Here is a 21,592-nt window from a genome sequence, read left to right on the forward strand (position 1 = left end):
GACTCTACCTCTTGTCTTAGTGGTTAAGGTGGGGACTCTACCTCTTGTCTTAGTGGTTAAGGTGGGGACCCTACCTCTTGTCTTAGTGGTTAAGGTGGGGACTCTACCTCTTGTCTTAGTGGTTAAGGTGGGGACCCTACCTCTTGTATTAGTGGTTAAGGTGGGGACCCTACCTCTTGTCTTAGTGGTTAAGGTGGGGACTCTACCTCTTGTATTAGGTTAAGGTGGGGACTCTACCTCTTGTATTAGGTTAAGGTGGGGACCCTACGTCTTGTCTAATGGTTAAGGTGGGGACTCTACCTCTTGTATTAGTGGTTAAGGTGGGGACCCTACCTCTTGTATTAGTGGTTAAGGTGGGGACCCTACCTCTTGTCTTAGTGGTTAAGGTGGGGACCCTACCTCTTGTCTTAGTGGTTAAGGTGGGGACCCTACCTCTTGTATTAGTGGTTAAGGTGGGGACCCTACCTCTTGTATTAGGTTAAGGTGGGGACTCTACCTCTTGTATTAGGTTAAGGTGGGGACCCTACCTCTTGTCTAATGGTTAAGGTGGGACTCTACCTCTTGTATTAGTGGTTAAGGTGGGGACCCTACCTCTTGTATTAGTGGTTAAGGTGGGGACCCTACCTCTTGTATTAGGTTAAGGTGGGGACTCTACCTCTTGTATTAGGTTAAGGTGGGGACCCTACCTCTTGTCTAATGGTTAAGGTGGGGACTCTACCTCTTGTATTAGTGGTTAAGGTGGGGACCCTACCTCTTGTATTAGTGGTTAAGGTGGGGACCCTACCTCTTGTATTAGTGGTTAAGGTGGGGACCCTACCTCTTGTCTTAGTGGTTAAGGTGGGGACCCTACCTCTTGTATTAGTGGTTAAGGTGGGGACCTCTTGTCTTAGTGGTTAAGGTGGGGACCCTCCTCTTGTATTAGTGGTTAAGGTGGGGACCTACCTCTTGTCTAATGGTTAAGGTGGGGACTCTACCTCTTGTATTAGTGGTTAAGGTGGGGACCCTACCTCTTGTATTAGTGGTTAAGGTGGGGACCCTACCTCTTGTATTAGGTTAAGGTGGGGACTCTACCTCTTGTATTAGGTTAAGGTGGGGACCCTACCTCTTGTCTAATGGTTAAGGTGGGGACTCTACCTCTTGTATTAGTGGTTAAGGTGGGGACCCTACCTCTTGTATTAGTGGTTAAGGTGGGGACCCTACCTCTTGTATTAGTGGTTAAGGTGGGGACGCTACCTCTTGTCTTAGTGGTTAAGGTGGGGACTCTACCTCTTGTATTAGTGGTTAAGGTGGGGACTCTACCTCTTGTATTAGTGGTTAAGGTGGGGACTCTACCTCTTGTATTAGTGGTTAAGGTGGGGACCCTACCTCTTGTATTAGGTTAAGGTGGGGACTCTACCTCTTGTATTAGGTTAAGGTGGGGACTCTACCTCTTGTATTAGGTTAAGGTGGGGACTCTACCTCTTGTATTAGGTTAAGGTGGGGACCCTACCTCTTGTATTAGTGGTTAAGGTGGGGACTTTACCTCTTGTCTTAGTGGTTAAGGTGGGGACCCTACCTCTTGTCTTAGTGGTTAAGGTGGGGACTCTACCTCTTGTCTTAGTGGTTAAGGTGGGGACTCTACCTCTTGTCTTAGTGGTTAAGGTGGGGACTCTACCTCTTGTCTTAGTGGTTAAGGTGGGGACTCTACCTCTTGTCTTAGTGGTTAAGGTGGGGACTCTACCTCTTGTCTTAGTGGTTAAGGTGGGGACCCTACCTCTTGTATTAGTGGTTAAGGTGGGGACCCTACCTCTTGTATTAGTGGTTAAGGTGGGGACTCTACCTCTTGCATTAGTGGTTAAGGTGGGGACCCTACCTCTTGTCTTAGTGGTTAAGGTGGGGACCCTACCTCTTGTCTTAGTGGTTAAGGTGGGGACTCTACCTCTTGTATTAGGTTAAGGTGGGGACTCTACCTCTTGTATTAGGTTAAGGTGGGGACCCTACGTCTTGTCTAATGGTTAAGGTGGGGACTCTACCTCTTGTATTAGTGGTTAAGGTGGGGACCCTACCTCTTGTCTTAGTGGTTAAGGTGGGGACCCTACCTCTTGTCTTAGTGGTTAAGGTGGGGACCCTACCTCTTGTCTTAGTGGTTAAGGTGGGGACCCTACCTCTTGTCTTAGTGGTTAAGGTGGGGACCCTACCTCTTGTATTAGTGGTTAAGGTGGGGACCCTACCTCTTGTATTAGTGGTTAAGGTGGGGACTCTACCTCTTGTCTTAGTGGTTAAGGTGGGGACCCTACCTGTTGTATTAGTGGTTAAGGTGGGGACCCTACCTCTTGTATTATTGGTTAAGGTGGGACTCTACCTCTTGTCTTAGTGGTTAAGGTGGGGACCCTACCTGTTGTATTAGTGGTTAAGGTGGGGACTCTACCTCTTGTCTTAGTGGTTAAGGTGGGGACCCTACCTCTTGTCTTAGTGGTTAAGGTGGGGACTCTACCTCTTGTCTTAGTGGTTAAGGTGGGGACTCTACCTCTTGTCTTAGTGGTTAAGGTGGGGACTCTACCTCTTGTCTTAGTGGTTAAGGTGGGGACCCTACCTCTTGTCTTAGTGGTTAAGGTGGGGACTCTACCTCTTGTCTTAGTGGTTAAGGTGGGGACCCTACCTCTTGTATTAGTGGTTAAGGTGGGGACCCTACCTCTTGTATTAGTGGTTAAGGTGGGGACTCTACCTCTTGTATTAGTGGTTAAGGTGGGGACCCTACCTCTTGTCTTAGTGGTTAAGGTGGGGACCCTACCTCTTGTCTTAGTGGTTAAGGTGGGGACTCTACCTCTTGTATTAGGTTAAGGTGGGGACTCTACCTCTTGTATTAGGTTAAGGTGGGGACCCTACGTCTTGTCTAATGGTTAAGGTGGGGACTCTACCTCTTGTATTAGTGGTTAAGGTGGGGACCCTACCTCTTGTATTAGTGGTTAAGGTGGGGACCCTACCTCTTGTCTTAGTGGTTAAGGTGGGGACCCTACCTCTTGTCTTAGTGGTTAAGGTGGGGACCCTACCTCTTGTATTAGTGGTTAAGGTGGGGACCCTACCTCTTGTCTTAAGTGGTTAAGGTGGGGACCCTACCTCTTGTATTAGTGGTTAAGGTGGGGACCCTACCTCTTGTCTTAGTGGTTAAGGTGGGGACCCTACCTCTTGTCTTAGTGGTTAAGGTGGGGACCCTACCTCTTGTCTTAGTGGTTAAGGTGGGGACCCTACCTCTTGTATTAGTGGTTAAGGTGGGGACCCTACCTCTTGTATTAGTGGTTAAGGTGGGGACTCTACCTCTTGTATTATTGGTTAAGGTGGGACTCTACCTCTTGTCTTAGTGGTTAAGGTGGGGACCCTACCTATTGTATTAGTGGTTAAGGTGGGGACTCTACCTCTTGTATTAGTGGTTAAGGTGGGGACCCTACCTCTTGTATTAGTGGTTAAGGTGGGGACCCTACCTCTTGTCTTAGTGGTTAAGGTGGGGACTCTACCTCTTGTATTAGTGGTTAAGGTGGGGACTCTACCTCTTGTATTAGGTTAAGGTGGGGACTACCTCTTGTATTAGGTTAAGGTGGGGACTCTACTTCTTGTATTAGTGGTTAAGGTGGGGACCCTACCTCTTGTATTAGTGGTTAAGGTGGGGACTCTACCTCTTGTATTAGTGGTTAAGGTGGGGACCCTACCTCTTGTATTGGTGGTTAAGGTGGGGACTCTACCTCTTGTATTAGTGGTTAAGGTGGGGACCCTACCTCTTGTATTAGGTTAAGGTGGGGACCCTACCTCTTGTATTAGGTTAAGGTGGGGACCCTACCTCTTGTATTAGTGGTTAAGGTGGGGACTCTACCTCTTGTCTTAGTGGTTAAGGTGGGGACCCTACCTCTTGTCTTAGTGGTTAAGGTGGGGACCCTACCTCTTGTCTTAGTGGTTAAGGTGGGGACCCTACCTCTTGTCTTAGTGGTTAAGGTGGGGACCCTACCTCTTGTATTGGTGGTTAAGGTGGGGACCCTACCTCTTGTCTTAGTGGTTAAGGTGGGGACTCTACCTCTTGTATTAGTGGTTAAGGTGGGGACCCTACCTCTTGTATTAGTGGTTAAGGTGGGGACTCTACCTCTTGTATTAGGTTAAGGTGGGGACTCTACCTCTTGTATTAGGTTAAGGTGGGGACTCTACCTCTTGTATTAGGTTAAGGTGGGGACCCTACCTCTTGTATTAGGTTAAGGTGGGGACCCTACCTCTTGTATTAGTGGTTAAGGTGGGGACCCTACCTCTTCTATTAGTGGTTAAGGTGGGGACCCTACCTCTTGTATTAGTGGTTAAGGTGGGGACCCTACCTCTTGTATTAGTGGTTAAGGTGGGGACCCTACCTCTTGTATTAGTGGTTAAGGTGGGGACCCTACCTCTTGTCTTAGTGGTTAAGGTGGGGACTCTACCTCTTGTCTTAGTGGTTAAGGTGGGGACCCTACCTCTTGTATTAGTGGTTAAGGTGGGGACCCTACCTCTTGTATTAGGTTAAAGTGGGGACTCTACCTCTTGTATTAGTGGTTAAGGTGGGGACCCTACCTCTCGTCTTAGTGGTTAAGGTGGGGACTCTACCTCTTGTATTAGTGGTTAAGGTGGGGACTCTACCTCTTGTATTAGTGGTTAAGGTGGGGACCCTACCTCTTGTATTGGTGGTTAAGGTGGGGACCCTACCTCTTGTCTTAGTGGTTAAGGTGGGGACTCTACCTCTTGTATTAGTGGTTAAGGTGGGGACCCTACCTCTTGTATTAGTGGTTAAGGTGGGGACTCTACCTCTTGTATTAGGTTAAGGTGGGGACTCTACCTCTTGTATTAGGTTAAGGTGGGGACTCTACCTCTTGTATTAGGTTAAGGTGGGGACCCTACCTCTTGTATTAGGTTAAGGTGGGGACCCTACCTCTTGTATTAGTGGTTAAGGTGGGGACCCTACCTCTTCTATTAGTGGTTAAGGTGGGGACCCTACCTCTTGTATTAGTGGTTAAGGTGGGGACTCTACCTCTTGTATTAGTGGTTAAGGTGGGGACCCTACCTCTTGTATTAGTGGTTAAGGTGGGGACCCTACCTCTTGTCTTAGTGGTTAAGGTGGGGACTCTACCTCTTGTCTTAGTGGTTAAGGTGGCGACCCTACCTCTTGTATTAGTGGTTAAGGTGGGGACTCTACCTCTTGTATTAGGTTAAGGTGGGGACTACCTCTTGTATTAGGTTAAGGTGGGGACTCTACTTCTTGTATTAGTGGTTAAGGTGGGGACCCTACCTCTTGTATTAGTGGTTAAGGTGGGGACTCTACCTCTTGTATTAGTGGTTAAGGTGGGGACCCTACCTCTTGTATTGGTGGTTAAGGTGGGGACTCTACCTCTTGTATTAGTGGTTAAGGTGGGGACCCTACCTCTTGTATTAGGTTAAGGTGGGGACCCTACCTCTTGTATTAGGTTAAGGTGGGGACCCTACCTCTTGTATTAGTGGTTAAGGTGGGGACTCTACCTCTTGTCTTAGTGGTTAAGGTGGGGACCCTACCTCTTGTCTTAGTGGTTAAGGTGGGGACCCTACCTCTTGTCTTAGTGGTTAAGGTGGGGACCCTACCTCTTGTCTTAGTGGTTAAGGTGGGGACCCTACCTCTTGTATTGGTGGTTAAGGTGGGGACCCTACCTCTTGTCTTAGTGGTTAAGGTGGGGACTCTACCTCTTGTATTAGTGGTTAAGGTGGGGACCCTACCTCTTGTATTAGTGGTTAAGGTGGGGACTCTACCTCTTGTATTAGGTTAAGGTGGGGACTCTACCTCTTGTATTAGGTTAAGGTGGGGACTCTACCTCTTGTATTAGGTTAAGGTGGGGACCCTACCTCTTGTATTAGGTTAAGGTGGGGACCCTACCTCTTGTATTAGTGGTTAAGGTGGGGACCCTGCCTCTTCTATTAGTGGTTAAGGTGGGGACCCTACCTCTTGTATTAGTGGTTAAGGTGGGGACCCTACCTCTTGTATTAGTGGTTAAGGTGGGGACCCTACCTCTTGTATTAGTGGTTAAGGTGGGGACCCTACCTCTTGTCTTAGTGGTTAAGGTGGGGACTCTACCTCTTGTCTTAGTGGTTAAGGTGGGGACCCTACCTCTTGTATTAGTGGTTAAGGTGGGGACCCTACCTCTTGTATTAGGTTAAAGTGGGGACTCTACCTCTTGTATTAGTGGTTAAGGTGGGGACCCTACCTCTCTTCTTAGTGGTTAAGGTGGGGACTCTACCTCTTGTATTAGTGGTTAAGGTGGGGACTCTACCTCTTGTATTAGTGGTTAAGGTGGGGACCCTACCTCTTGTATTGGTGGTTAAGGTGGGGACCCTACCTCTTGTCTTAGTGGTTAAGGTGGGGACTCTACCTCTTGTATTAGTGGTTAAGGTGGGGACCCTACCTCTTGTATTAGTGGTTAAGGTGGGGACTCTACCTCTTGTATTAGGTTAAGGTGGGGACTCTACCTCTTGTATTAGGTTAAGGTGGGGACTCTACCTCTTGTATTAGGTTAAGGTGGGGACCCTACCTCTTGAATTAGGTTAAGGTGGGGACCCTACCTCTTGTATTAGTGGTTAAGGTGGGGACCCTACCTCTTGTATTAGTGGTTAAGGTGGGGACCCTACCTCTTGTATTAGTGGTTAAGGTGGGGACCCTACCTCTTGTATTAGTGGTTAAGGTGGGGACCCTACCTCTTGTATTAGTGGTTAAGGTGGGGACCCTACCTCTTGTCTTAGTGGTTAAGGTGGGGACTCTACCTCTTGTCTTAGTGGTTAAGGTGGGGACCCTACCTCTTGTATTAGTGGTTAAGGTGGGGACCCTACCTCTTGTATTAGGTTAAAGTGGGGACTCTACCTCTTGTATTAGTGGTTAAGGTGGGGACCCTACCTCTCGTCTTAGTGGTTAAGGTGGGGACTCTACCTCTTGTATTAGTGGTTAAGGTGGGGACTCTACCTCTTGTATTAGTGGTTAAGGTGGGGACTCTACCTCTTGTATTAGGTTAAGGTGGGGACTCTACCTCTTGTATTAGGTTAAGGTGGGGACTCTACCTCTTGTATTAGGTTAAGGTGGGGACTCTACCTCTTGTATTAGTGGTTAAGGTGGGGACCCTACCTCTTGTATTAGTGGTTAAGGTGGGGACTCTACCTCTTGTATTAGTGGTTAAGGTGGGGACCCTACCTCTTGTATTAGTGGTTAAGGTGGGGACTCTACCTCTTGTATTAGTGGTTAAGGTGGGGACCCTACCTCTTGTCTTAGTGGTTAAGGTGGGGACTCTACCTCTTGTCTTAGTGGTTAAGGTGGGGACCCTACCTCTTGTATTAGTGGTTAAGGTGGGGACCCTACCTCTTGTATTAGTGGTTAAGGTGGGGACTCTACCTCTTGTATTAGTGGTTAAGGTGGGGACTCTACCTCTTGTATTAGTGGTTAAGGTGGGGACTCTACCTCTTGTCTTAGTGGTTAAGGTGGGGACTCTACCTCTTGTATTAGGTTAAGGTGGGACTCTACCTCTTGTATTAGTGGTTAAGGTGGGGACTCTACCTCTTGTATTAGTGGTTAAGTTGGGGACTCTACCTCTTGTATTAGTGGTTAAGGTGGGGACCCTACCTCTTGTATTAGTGGTTAAGGTGGGGACCCTACCTCTTGTATTAGTGGTTAAGGTGGGGACTCTACCTCTTGTCTTAGTGGTTAAGGTGGGGACCCTACCTCTTGTATTAGTGGTTAAGGTGGGGACCCTACCTCTTGTATTAGTGGTTAAGGTGGGGACTCTACCTCTTGTCTTAGTGGTTAAGGTGGGGACCCTACCTCTTGTATTAGTGGTTAAGGTGGGGACTCTACCTCTTGTATTAGTGGTTAAGGTGGGGACCCTACCTCTTGTCTTAGTGGTTAAGGTGGGGACTCTACCTCTTGTCTGAGCTGGAGAACCTGTTTTCGGCTGGCAGCAGCACTCCTGGCACAGGGGCAGGCCTCCCTTACATTTGGACACTGGCACGCACCCAACACAGCCAGCTACAAGGAACAGACAGATAATTAGAACACAGCCAACTACAGGATACAGACAGAGAATTAGAACACAGCCAGCTACAGGGAACAGACAGAGAATTAGGAACACAGGGAACAGACAGAGAATTAGAACACAGCCAACTACAGGGAACAGACAGAGAATTAGAACACAGCCAACTACAACACAGGCAGAGAATTAGAACACAGCCAGCTACAGGGAACAGACAGAGAATTAGAACACAGCCAACTACAGGGAACAGACAGAGAATTAGAACACAGCCAGCTACAGGGAACAGACAGAGAATTAGAACACAGCCAGCTACAGGATACAGACAGAGAATTAGAACACAGCCAACTACAGGGAACAGACAGAGAATTAGAACACAGCCAACTACAGGATACAGACAGATAATTAGAACACAGCCAAATACAGGGAACAGACAGAGAATTAGAACACAGCCAGCTACAGGGAACAGACAGAGAATTAGAACACAGGATACAGACAGAGAATCAGAACACAGCCAACTACAGGATACAGACAGAGAATTAGAACACAGGAAACAGACAGAGAATCAGAACACAGCCAACTACAGGATACAGACAGAGAATTAGAACACAGCCAGCTACAGGGAACAGACAGAGAATTAGGAACACAGGGAACAGACAGAGAATTAGAACACAGCCAACTACAGGATACAGACAGAGAATTAGAACACAGGATACAGACAGAGAATCAGAACACAGCCAACTACAGGGAACAGACAGAGAATTAGAACATAGCCAACTACAGGATACAGACAGAGAATTAGAACACAGGATACAGACAGAGAATCAGAACACAGCCAACTACAGGGAACAGACAGAGAATTAGAACATAGCCAACTACAGGATACAGACAGAGAATTAGAACACAGGATACAGACAGAGAATTAGAACACAGCCAACTACAGGGAACAGACAGAGAATTAGAACACAGCCAACTACAGGATACAGACAGAGAATTAGAACACAGGATACAGACAGAGAATTAGAACACAGCCAGCTACAGGGAACAGACAGAGAATTAGAACACAGCAATCTACAACACAGAGAATTATGCTGAACAGAAAATATGAACACAACATGCAAAGTGTTGGTTCCATGTTTCATGAGCTGAAATAAAAGATACCAGAAATGTTCCATACTCACAAAAAGCTTAATTCTCTCAAATTTTGTGCACAAATTTGTTTACATCCCTGTTAATGAGCATTTGTCCTTTACCAAGATAATCCATCCACCTTACAGGTGTGACATATCAAGAAGATTATTTAACAGCATGATCATTACACAGGTGCACCTTGTGCAGTTTTGACACACAGCACAACTCCACAGATGTCTCAAGTGAAGGAGCACGCAATTGGCATACTGACTGTAGCAATGTCCACCAGAGCTGTTTTCAGATAATTCAATGTTAATTTCTCTACCATAAGCCACCTCCAACATCCTTTTAGAGAGTTTGGCAGTACGTCCAAAAGGCCTCACAACCACAGACCACAGACCACGTCAGCCCAGGACCATCCTCATCCGACTTCTTCACCTGCAGGTTCGTCTGAGACCAGCCACCCGGACAGCTGATGAAACTGTGTGTTCGTCTGAGACCAGCCACCCGGACAGCTGATGAAACTGTGGGTTCGTCTGAGACCAGCCACCCGGACAGCTGATGAAACTGTGGGTTCGTCTGAGACCAGCCACCCGGACAGCTGATGAAACTGTGGGTTCGTCTGAGACCAGCCACCCGGACAGCTGATGAAACTGTGTGTTTGCATAACCAAATCATTTCTGTACAAACTGTCAGAAACCTACTCAGGTAAGCTCATCTGCGTGCTCGTCGTCCTCACCAGGGTCTTGAAGGGTCTGAAGTTCGGCGTTGTAACTGACTTCAGTGGGTAAATGCTCACCTTCAATGGCCACTGGCACGCTGGAGAAGTGTGCTCTTCACGGATAAACTCCGGTTTCAACTGTACCGGGCAGATGGCAGTTGGTTATGGCGTCGTGTGGGCGAGTGGTTTGCTGATTATCAACGTTGTTAACAGAGTGCCCCATGGTGGCGGTGGGGTTATGGTATGGGCAGGCATAAGCTACGGGCAACGAACACAATTGCATTTTATTGAAGGCAATTTGAATGCAGATAGATACAGTGACGCGATACTGAGACCCATTGTCGTGCCGTTCATCTGCCGCCAACATCTCATTCAGCATGATAACGCACGGCCCCATGTCGCAAGGATCTGCACACAATACCTGGAAGCTGAAAGTGTCCCAGTTCTTCCCTAGCCTGTATACTCACCAGACATGTCACCCTTTGAGCATGTTTGGGATGCTCTGGATTGACGTGTACAACACAGTGTTCCAGTTCCCGCCAATATCCAGCAACTTTGAACAGCCATTGAAGAGGAGTGGGACAACATTCCACAATCAACAGCCTGATCAACTCTATGTGAAGGAGATGTGTCACGCTGCATGAGGCAAATGGTGGTCACACCAGATACTGACTGGTTATCTGATCCACGCCCCTTACTACTTTTCTTTTAAAGGTATCTGTGACCAACAGATACATATCTGTATTCCCAGTCATGTGAAATCCATAGATTAGGACCTAATGAATTTACTTATTTCAAAATACTGATTTCCTTATATGAACTGTAACTCAGTAAAATCATTGAAATTATTGCATGTTGCATTTATATTTCTGTTCGGTGTAGAAGCCAGCTAAGACACAGACATACAATTACAACTTTCTTTGGCAATGTAAACATTTGTTACCCAATAACAACTATAACATAATACATAGTGTAATCATATAACATAATACATTATGTAATCTCTCTCTGGAACCTCCTGCCCTCTCTCTTTCTCCTCCTGTTCCCTATGTCTCTCTCTCTCTGGAACCTCCTGCCCTCTCTCTCTCTCTCCTCCTGTTCCCTATGTCTCTCTCTCTCTGGAACCTCCTGCCCTCTCTCTCTCTCTCTCTCCTGTTCCCTATGAACCTCCTGCCCTCTCTCTCTCTCTCCTCCTGTTCCCTATGTCTCTCTCTCTGGAACCTCCTGCCTCTCTCTCTCTCTCTCCTCCTGTTCCCTATGTCTCTCTCTCTCTGGAACCTCCTGCCCTCTCTCTCTCTCTCTCCTCCTCCTGTTCCCTATGTCTCTCTCTCTCTGGAACCTCCTGCCCTCTCTCTCTCTCTCTCCTCCTGTTCCCTATGTCTCTCTCTCTCTGGAACCTCCTGCCCTCTCTCTCTCTCTCTCTCTCTCTCTGGAACCTCCTGCCCTCTCTCTCTCTCTCTCCTCCTGTTCCCTCTCTCTCTCTGGAACCTCCTGCCCTCTCTCTCTCTCTCTCCTCCTGTTCCCTATGTCTCTCTCTCTCTGGAACCTCCTGCCCTCTCTCTCTCTCTCCTCTCCTGTTCCCTATGTCCTCCTCCCTCTCTCTCTCCTCTGGAACCTCCTGCCTCCTGCCCTCTCTCTCTCTCCTCCTGTTCCCTATGTCTCTCTCTCTCTCTGGAACCTCCTGCCCTCTCTCTCTCCCTCTCTCCTCCTGTTCCCTATGTCTCTCTCTCTCTGGAACCTCCTGCCTCTCTCTCTCTCTCTCTCCTCCTGTTCCCTATGTCTCTCTCTCTCTGGAACCTCCTGCCCTCTCTCTCTCTCTCCTCCTGTTCCCTATGTCTCTCTCTCTCTGGAACCTCCTGCCCTCTCTCTCTCTCTCTCTGGAACCTCCTGCCCTCTCTCTCTCTCTCTCTCCTCCTGTTCCCTATGTCTCTCTCTCTCTGGAACCTCCTGCCCTCTCTCTCTCTCTCTCCTCCTCCTGTCTCCTCTTTGGATGTCTCTCTCTCTTTCTGGAACCTCCTGCCCCTGCCCTCTCTCTCTCTCTCTGGAACCTCCTGCCCTCTCTCTCTCTCTCTCTCCTCCTGTTCCCTATGTCTCTGTCTCTTTCTGGAACCTCCTGCCCTCTCTCCCTCCCTCTCCTCCTGTTCCCTATGTCTCTCTCTCTTTCTGGAACCTCCTGCCCTCTCTCTCTCTCTCTCTGGAACCTCCTGCCCTCTCTCCCTCTCTCTCCTCCTGTTCCCTATGTCTCTCTCTCTCTCTCTCCTCCTGTTCCCTATGTCTCTCTCTCTCTGGAACCTCCTGCCCTCTCTCTCCCTCTCCTCCTGTTCCCTATGTCTCTCTCTCTGAACCTCCTGTTCCTCTATGTCTCTCTCTCTCTGGAACCTCCTGCCCTCTCTCTCTCTCTCTGGAACCTCCTGCCCTCTCTCTCTCTCTCTCTCTCTCTCTCTCCTCCTGTTCCCTATGTCTCTCTCTCTCTGGAACCTCCTGCCCTCTCTCTCTCTCTCTGGAACCTCCTGCCCTCTCTCCTCCTGTTCCCTATGTCTCTCTCTCTCTGGAACCTCCTGCCCTCTCTCTCTCTCTCTCCTCCTGTTCCCTATGTCTCTGTCTCTTTCTGGAACCTCCTGCCCTCTCTCTCTCTCTCCTCCTGTTCCCTATGTCTCTCTCTCTCTGGAACATCCTGCCCTCTCTCTCTCTCTCTCTCTCTGGAACCTCCTGCCCTCTCTCCTCCTGTTCCCTATGTCTCTCTCCCTCTGGAACCTCCTGCCCTCTCTCTCTCTCTCTCCTCCTGTTCCCTATGTCTCTCTCTCTCTGGAACCTCCTGCCCTCTCTCTCTCCTCCTGTTCCCTATGTCTCTCTCTCTCTGGAACCTCCTGCCCTCTCTCTCTCCCTCTCTCCTCCTGTTCCCTATGTCTCTCTCTCCCTGGAACCTCCTGCCCTCTCTCTCTCTCTCTCCCTGTTCCCTATGTCCTCCTGCCCTCTCTCTCCTTGTCCTCCTGCCCTCTCTCTCTCCTCCTGCCCTCTCTCTCCTTGTCCTCCTGCCCTCTCTATCTCCTCCTGCCCTCTCTCTCCTTGTCCTCCTGCCCTCTCTCTCCTTGTCCTCCTGCCCTCTCTCTCTCTCTCTCCTCATGTTCCCTATGTCTCTCTCTCTCTGGAACCTCCTGCCCTCTCTCTCTCTCTCTCCTCCTGTTCCCTATGTCTCTCTCTCTCTGGAACCTCCTGCCCTCTCTCTCTCTCTCTCTCCTCCTGTTCCCTATGTCTCTCTCTCTCTCTCTCTCTCCTCTCTCATGTTCCCTATGTCTCTCTCTCTCTGGAACCTCCTGCCCTCTCTCTCTCCCTCTCTCCTCCTGTTCCCTATGTCTCTCTCTCTCTGGAACCTCCTGCCCTCTCTCTCTCTCTCTGGAACCTCCTGCCCTCTCCCTCTCTCTCTCCTCCTGTTCCCTATGTCTCTCTCTCTCTGGAACCTCCTGCCCTCTCTCTCTCTCTCTCTCCTCCTGTTCCCTATGTCTCTCTCTCTCTGGAACCTCCTGCCCTCTCTCTCTCTCTCTCTCTGGAACCTCCTGCCCTCTCTCTCTCCCTCTCTCCTCCTGTTCCCTATGTCTCTCTCTCCCTGGAACCTCCTGCCCTCTCTCTCTCTCTCTCTCTCTCCCCTCTCCTCCTGTTCCCTATGTCTCTGTCTCTTTCTGGAACCTCCTGCCTCTCTCTCTCCCTCTCTCCTCCTGTTCCCTATGTCTCTCTCTCTCTGGAACCTCCTGCCCTCTCTCTCTCCCTCTCTCCTCCTGTTCCCTATGTCTCTCTCTCTCTGGAACCTCCTGCCCTCTCTCTCTCCCTCTCTCCTCCTGTTCCCTATGTCTCTCTCTCTCTGGAACCTCCTGCCCTCTCTCTCTCTCCCTCTCCTCCTGTTCCCTATGTCTCTGTCTCTTTCTGGAACCTCCTGCCCTCTCTCTCTCTCTCTCCTCCTGTTCCCTATGTCTCTGTCTCTTTCTGGAACCTCCTGCCCTCTCTCCCTCTCCTCCTGTTCCCTATGTCTCTGTCTCTTTCTGGAACCTCCTGCCCTCTCTCTCTCTCCTCCTGTTCCCTATGTCTCTGTCTCTTTCTGGAACCTCCTGCCCTCTCTCTCTCTCCTCCTGTTCCCTATGTCTCTCTCTCTCTGGAACCTCCTGCCCTCTCTCTCTCTCTCTCTCTCTCTCCTCCTGTTCCCTATGTCTCTCTCTCCCTCTCTCCTCCTGTTCCCTATGTCTCTCTCTCCCTGGAACCTCCTGCCCTCTCTCTCTCTCTCTCTGTTCCCTATGTCCTCCTGCCCTCTCTCTCCTTGTCCTCCTGCCCTCTCTCTCCTCCTGCCCTCTCTCTCTTGTCCTCCTGCCCTCTCTCTCCTTGTCCTCCTGCCCTCTCTCTCCTTGTCCTCCTGCCCTCTCTCTCCTTGTCCTCCTGCCCTCTCTCTCCTTGTCCTCCTGCCCTCTCCCTCCTTGTCCTCCTGCCCTCTCTCTCTGGCTCCTCCTGCCCTCTCTCTCCTTGTCCTCCTGCCTCTCTCTCCTTGTCCTCCTGCCCTCTCTCTCTCTTGTTCTCTCTCTCTCCTTGTCCTCCTGCCCTCTCCCTCCTTGTCCTCCTGCCCTCTCTCTCCTTGTCCTCCTGCCCTCTCCCTCCTTGTCCTCCTGCCCTCTCTCTCTAGCTCCTCCTGCCCTCTCTCTCTGGCTCCTCCTGCCCTCTCTCTCTGGCTCCTCCTGCCCTCTCTCTCCTTGTCCTCCTGCCCTCTCTCTCTGGCTCCTCCTGCCCTCTCTCTCTGGCTCCTCCTGCCATCTCTCTCCTTGTCCTCCTGCCCTCTCTCTCCTTGTCCTCCTGCCCTCTCTCTCTGGCTCCTCCTGCCCTCTCTCTCCTTGTCCTCCTGCCCTCTCTCTCTGGCTCCTCCTGCCCTCTCTCTCTCCTCCTGTTCCCTCTCTCTCTTTATCCTCCTGCCTCTTTCTCTCCTCCTGTTCCTTCAATCTCTGTCTCTCTCTGGCTCCTCCTGCCCTCTCTCTCTGGTTCCTCCTGCCCTCTCTCTCTGGTTCCTCCTGCTCTCCCTCTCTCACCTCCAGAACAGTCCCCTGGTCCTCCTCTCTCCCTTGGGTGCATGAAGGCTTGGTCCCCTGGTCCTCCTCTCTCCCCTGGGTGCATGAAGGCTTGGTCCCCTGGAAGGCTCTCTGTTCCCGGACATTCAGCATGGCTAGGAGTTCCAGACACTGCTGACTCACAGCTACACGTGCGCGCGCGCGCACACACACACACACACACACACGCACGCACACACACAGGCACAAAGGGAGAGAGAGAAGCACATACACTCTTTCTCAATTCCATTGCAAGACAAGTATAATTGTTGATTGAGCAGAAGGACTAGGTACCTACCTGTGTTCTCTGTCCTCAGCTCCTGTACCTCTCTCCTCCTGTCTCCCAGGCTGTCACTCAGGGCCTTATTCTCACTGCAAACTCTGCCCACACATACACACTGACCAATCAAAATCTGCAAACCCTACCCATAAGCACACACCAACCAATCAAAAACGGAAAAAAAAACATGACCTCACCTGACATATTTCTGCTCCCAGGACTGCTCAAAGTTCTTGAAGTGCATCTGGTTATACGTGATCTCCCACTGCAGGCCATTCACTTCCTGTGACAGAGTTCATAAATACATGTTCAAGCTGTAAGTGCACTGTAATAACCTAGGAAATACTGCATATTTAGGATGTATTAAAACAAGCAGAATTCTTTGAAAGTACCAGAAAGCTCCCATTGTTACCACATAATTTACTGCAGTGTTTCTCAACTCCAGTCCTCCAGTCCCCCCAACAGCCCAACACCAGTCCTCCAGTCCCCCCAACAGCCCAACTCCAGTCCTCCAGTCCCCCCAACAGCCCAACTCCAGTCCTCCAGTCCCCCCAACAGCCCAACTCCAGTCCTCCAGTCCCCCAACAGCCCAACTCCAGTCCTCCAGTCCCCCCAACAGCCCAACTCCAGTCCTCCAGTCCCCCCAACAGCCCAACTCCAGTCCTCCCAACAGCCCAACTCCAGTCCTCCCAACAGCCCAACTCCAGTCCTCCCAACAGCCCAACTCCAGTCCTCCCAACAGCCCAACTCCAGTCCTCCCAACAGCCCAACTCCAGTCCTCCAGTCCCCCCAACAGCCCAACTCCAGTCCTCCAGTCCCCCCAACAGCCCAACTCCAGTCCTCCCAACAGCCCAACTCCAGTCCTCCCAACAGCCCAACTCCAGTCCCCCAACAGCCCAACTCCAGTCCTCCCAACAGCCCAACTCCAGTCCCCCAACAGCCCAACTCCAGTCCCCCAACAGCCCAACTCCAGTCCTCCCAACAGCCCAACTCCAGTCCCCCAACAGCCCAACTCCAGTCCCCCAACAGCCCAACTCCAGTCCTCCAGTCCCCCCAACAGCCCAACTCCAGTCCTCCCAACAGCCCAACTCCAGTCCCCCAACAGCCCAACTCCAGTCCCCCAACAGCCCAACTCCAGTCCTCCAGTCCCCCAACAGCCCAACTCCAGTCCTCCAGTCCCCCAACAGCCCAACTCCAGTCCTCCAGTCCCCCAACAGCCCAACTCCAGTCCTCCAGTCCCCCAACAGCCCAACTCCAGTCCCCCAACAGCCCAACTCCAGTCCCCCAACAACCCAACTCCAGTCCTCCAGTCCCCCAACAGCCCAACTCCAGTCCTCCAGTCCCCCAACAGCCCAACTCCAGTCCCCCAACAGCCCAACTCCAGTCCTCCAGTCCCCCAACAGCCCAACTCCAGTCCTCCAGTCCCCCAACAGCCCAACTCCAGTCCCCCAACAGCCCAACTCCAGTCCTCCAGTCCCCCAACAGCCCAACTCCAGTCCTCCCAACAGCCCAACTCCAGTCCTCCCAACAGCCCAACTCCAGTCCTCCCAACAGCCCAACTCCAGTCCCCCAACAGCCCAACTCCAGTCCCCCAACAGCCCAACTCCAGTCCCCCAACAGCCCAACTCCAGTCCCCCAACAGCCCAACTCCAGTCCCCCAACAGCCCAACTCCAGTCCCCCAACAGCCCAACTCCAGTCCTCCAGTCCCCCAACAGCCCAACTCCAGTCCTCAGTCCCCCAACAGCCCAACTCCAGTCCTCCAGTCCCCCAACAGCCCAACTCCAGTCCTCCAGTCCCCCAACAGCCCAACTCCAGTCCTCCAGTCCCCCCAACAGCCCAACTCCAGTCCTCCAGTCCCCCAACAGCCCAACTCCAGTCCCCCCCCCCAACAGCCCAACTCCAGTCCTCCAGTCCCCCAACAGCCCAACTCCAGTCCCCCAACAGCCCAACTCCAGTCCTCCAGTCCCCCAACAGCCCAACTCCAGTCCCCCAACAGCCCAACTCCAGTCCTCCAGTCCCCCAACAGCCCAACTCCAGTCCTCCCAACAGCCCAACTCCAGTCCTCCAGTCCCCCAACAGCCCAACTCCAGTCCCCCAACAGCCCAACTCAGTCCTCCAGTCCCCCAACAGCCCAACTCCAGTCCCCCAACAGCCCAACTCCAGTCCTCCAGTCCCCCAACAGCCCAACTCCAGTCCTCCAGTCCCCCCCCAACAGCCCAACTCCAGTCCCCCCAACAGCCCAACTCCAGTCCTCCAGTCCCCCAACAGCCCAACTCCAGTCCTCCCAACAGCCCAACTCCAGTCCTCCAGTCCCCCAACAGCCCAACTCCAGTCCTCCAGTCCCCCAACAGCCCAACTCCAGTCCCCCAACAGCCCAACTCCAGTCCTCCAGTCCCCCCAACAGCCCAACTCCAGTCCTCCCAACAGCCCAACTCCAGTCCTCCCAACAGCCCAACTCCAGTCCTCCCAACAGCCCAACTCCAGTCCTCCCAACAGCCCAACTCCAGTCCCCCCAACAGCCCAACTCCAGTCCTCCAGTCCCCCAGTTGGGCTGTTGGGGGACTGGAGGAGTTGGGCTGTTGGGGACTGGAGGACTGGAGTTGGGCTGTTGGGAGGACTGGAGTTGGGCTGTTGGGGGACTGGAGGACTGGAGTTGGGCTGTTGGGAGGACTGGAGTTGGGCTGTTGGGGGACTGGAGGACTGGAGTTGGGCTGTTGGGAGGACTGGAGTTGGGGGCTGTTGGGGGACTGGAGGACTGGAGTTGGGCTGTTGGGGGACTGAGGACTGAGTTGGGCTGTTGGGGGACTGGAGTTGGGCTGTTGGGGGACTGGAGTTGGGCTGTTGGGGGACTGGAGGACTGGAGTTGGGCTGTTGGGGGACTGGAGTTGGGCTGTTGGGAGGACTGGAGTTGGGCTGTTGGGAGGACTGGAGTTGGGCTGTTGGGAGGACTGGAGTTGGGCTGTTGGGAGGACTGGAGTTGGGCTGTTGGGAGGACTGGAGTTGGGCTGTTGGGAGGACTGGAGTTGGGCTGGAGTTGGGAGTACTGGAGGACTGGAGTTGGGCTGTTGGGGGACTGGAGTTGGGCTGTTGGGGGACTGGGGGGACTGGAGTTGGGCTGTTGGGGGGACTGGAGGACTGGAGTTGGGCTGTTGGGAGGACTGGAGTTGGGCTGTTGGGAGGACTGGAGTTGGGCTGTTGGGGGACTGGAGGACTGTTTGGGCTGTTGGGAGGACTGGAGTTGGGCTGTTGGGGGACTGGAGGACTGGAGTTGGGCTGTTGGGGGACTGGAGGACTGGAGTTGGGCTGTTGGGAGGACTGGAGTTGGGCTGTTGGGAGGACTGGAGTTGGGCTGTTGGGGGGACTGGAGGACTGGAGTTGGGCTGTTGGGAGGACTGGAGTTGGGCTGTTGGGGGACTGGAGGACTGGAGTTGGGCTGTTGGGAGGACTGGAGTTGGGCTGTTGGGAGGACTGGAGTTGGGCTGTTGGGGGGACTGGAGGACTGGAGTTGGGCTGTTGGGGGGACTGGAGGACTGGTGTTGGCCTGTTGGGGGGACTGGAGGACTGGTGTTGGGCTGTTGGGGGTCTGGAGGACTGGTTGAGAAACACTGTACTAGTAAATACCAGGTAAATTCTAGTGAAAGCCACATAAGCCAGAGTCTGAAATTCATTAGCAAGGTGACTGATTCTTATAGTATGTGAAAGTAAACAAACCAATCCTTTATTTGACCTACCTTCCTGTGGCCTTTTAACATAACAGGCCAGAAACAAACAACATTCACCTTTTCCAGAGCCTTGGTCCTCTCCTCACTCTTCTGGAGTAGAATCTTAGTGTGAGAGGTTGCCCTGTCTAGAATACTCTGGAAGAAAAAGAGGGGAAGTGCATTTTAAACAAATGAAAAGGGAGTATTGAGAGTGTATGTGTCTGTATTTACCTGACCCTGTAGGATCTTCAGTGCTTCGTGTTTTCCCTCCAGGTGACGACTGGTGACCTCCAACTCACAGCGCAGTAGCTCTGCCTCCTGTTAGAACAGGTCACCAACATTCACCAACGATGGCAAAGAAAGTACTACGAACAACCCTCTCTAAATGTGGTGTGTGTGTCTTTTAATGTCTGTGATTTTAATATTGATCGGGTTTTTTTTTCTTCTGCTGCACAAAACATTTCCTCATTAAGGATAATAATCAGCTGCACCATGGCAAACCACATATCAAATGTCATCCTTCTTCCTGTCCTCACCTCGGTCACTTCCTGTAGCCTCTCTCGCAGCTCCTCAGTGGACAGATCGCTCAGGGATTCTAGAGCAGAGGGAAACACATCATGTGCTATACGAATCACAGTCTGAGATAAAACAGGAGAGTGTGTGTGTGTGTGTGTGTATTAGACACTAATAGACTGTCTAACTGGCACTATGTGAGGGAAGGTGACAGATGGTAGTCCTGGTCTTCTGTCGTCACCTCTCTCTCCCACCAAAATCAAACAGAGATGGTAAACAGACAGAGCACAGAGAGTGAGACAGTTCATCACAGGAACAGGCACAACAGGTTCTGTCCCAAATAGTACCCTATCCCCTATATAAAGCCCAATGGGCCCTGGTCAAAAGTAATGCACTACACCCAATGGGCTCTGGTCAATAGTAGTGCACTACACCCAATGGGCCCTGGTCTATAGTAGTGCACTACACCCAATGGGCCCTGGTCTATAGTAGTGCACTACATAGGGAATAGGGTGCCATTAACGATTCAGCCACAGGGCTCACACCAGAAGGGTCGTGTTCATTCGGGAACCAAATGGAAAACATTGGTTCTGTTCCAATAATATCTCACTTTTCCTGAAGTGTGCACTTGTTCACTTCCCTTCAGGCCCATGCCTACACCAATCCAATGCTTTCACAAATTTGTGCAGAGTAGAGAACGAGTGCACACTTCAGGAGGAAGGAGAGGTCATTTGGACACAACCATTTTAACACGTTTGGTGCCTAATGAATACGACCCAGCACATACTGATTAACCTCCATGTACTGGACACCCTGAGGCCATAGAACAGTCATTCATTGTGTTTACCTTCAGCCCTTCTGAGAAGGCACTTAACACAAATCATTATTCATTACAGAGTTACTGTTGACTACAGCATGGTCATTATTCATTACAGAGTTACTGTTGACTACAGCATGGTCATTATTCATTACAGAGTTACTGTTGACTACAGCATGGTCATTATTCATTACAGAGTTACTGTTGACTACAGCATGGTCATTATTCATTACAGAGTTACTGTTGACTACAGACAGCATGGTCATTATTCATTACAGAGTTACTGTTGACTACAGACAGCATGGTCATTATTCATTACAGAGTTACTGTTGACTACAGACAGCATGGTCATTATTCATTACAGAGTTACTGTTGACTACAGCATGGTCATTATACATTACAGAGTTACTGTTGACTACAGCATGGTCATTATTCATTACAGAGTTACTGTTGACTACAGCATGGTCATTATTCATTACAGAGTTACTGTTGACTACAGCATGGTCATTATTCATTACAGAGTTACTGTTGACTACAGCATGGTCATTATTCATTACAGAGTTACTGTTGACTACAGACAGCATGGTCATTATTCATTACAGAGTTACTGTTGACTACAGCATGGTCATTATTCATTACAGAGTTACTGTTGACTACAGCATGGTCATTATTCATTACAGAGTTACTGTTGACTACAACATGGTCATTATTCATTACAGAGTTACTGTTGGCTACAGCATGGTCATTATTCATTACAGAGTTACTGTTGACTACAGACAGCATGGTCATTATTCATTACAGAGTTACTGTTGACTACAGCATGGTCATTATTCATTACAGAGTTACTGTTGACTACAACATGGTCATTATTCATTACAGAGTTACTGTTGACTACAGCATGGTCATTATTCATTACAGAGTTACTGTTGACTACAACATGGTCATTATTCATTACAGAGTTACTGTTGACTACAGCATGGTCATTATTCATTACAGAGTTACTGTTGACTACAGCATGGTCATTATTCATTACAGAGTTACTGTTGACTACAGACAGCATGGTCATTATTCATTACAGAGTTACTGTTGACTACAGACAGCATGGTCATTATTCATTACAGAGTTACTGTTGACTACAGCATGGTCATTATTCATTACAGAGTTACTGTTGACTACAGCATGGTCATTATTCATTACAGAGTTACTGTTGACTACAGCATGGTCATTATTCATTACAGAGTTACTGTTGACTACAGACAGCATGGTCATTATACATTACAGAGTTACTGTTGACTACAGCATGGTCATTATTCATTACAGAGTTACTGTTGA

General features: G+C 50.5%; 1 protein-coding gene across 1 annotated transcript in view; it reads right to left on the bottom strand.

Annotated features, from left to right (window-relative positions):
* The window catches only part of ccdc125 (coiled-coil domain containing 125), an 89,332-nt gene that overhangs the window by 48,025 nt on the left and 19,715 nt on the right, over positions 1 to 21,592 (bottom strand). The window contains exons 4-10 of the mRNA XM_065026069.1: positions 19,467 to 19,525; positions 19,162 to 19,248; positions 19,009 to 19,086; positions 15,426 to 15,511; positions 15,247 to 15,329; positions 14,931 to 15,094; positions 7,913 to 8,017 (exon numbers count right to left, since the gene is read on the bottom strand). Coding sequence (XP_064882141.1) covers positions 7,913 to 8,017; positions 14,931 to 15,094; positions 15,247 to 15,329; positions 15,426 to 15,511; positions 19,009 to 19,086; positions 19,162 to 19,248; positions 19,467 to 19,525 — 662 coding nt within the window. The remainder of the gene's footprint in view (positions 1 to 7,912; positions 8,018 to 14,930; positions 15,095 to 15,246; positions 15,330 to 15,425; positions 15,512 to 19,008; positions 19,087 to 19,161; positions 19,249 to 19,466; positions 19,526 to 21,592) is intronic.

Source organism: Oncorhynchus nerka, linkage group LG13, assembly GCF_034236695.1.
Source record: "Oncorhynchus nerka isolate Pitt River linkage group LG13, Oner_Uvic_2.0, whole genome shotgun sequence".
NCBI classification, from domain to species: domain Eukaryota; kingdom Metazoa; phylum Chordata; class Actinopteri; order Salmoniformes; family Salmonidae; genus Oncorhynchus; species Oncorhynchus nerka.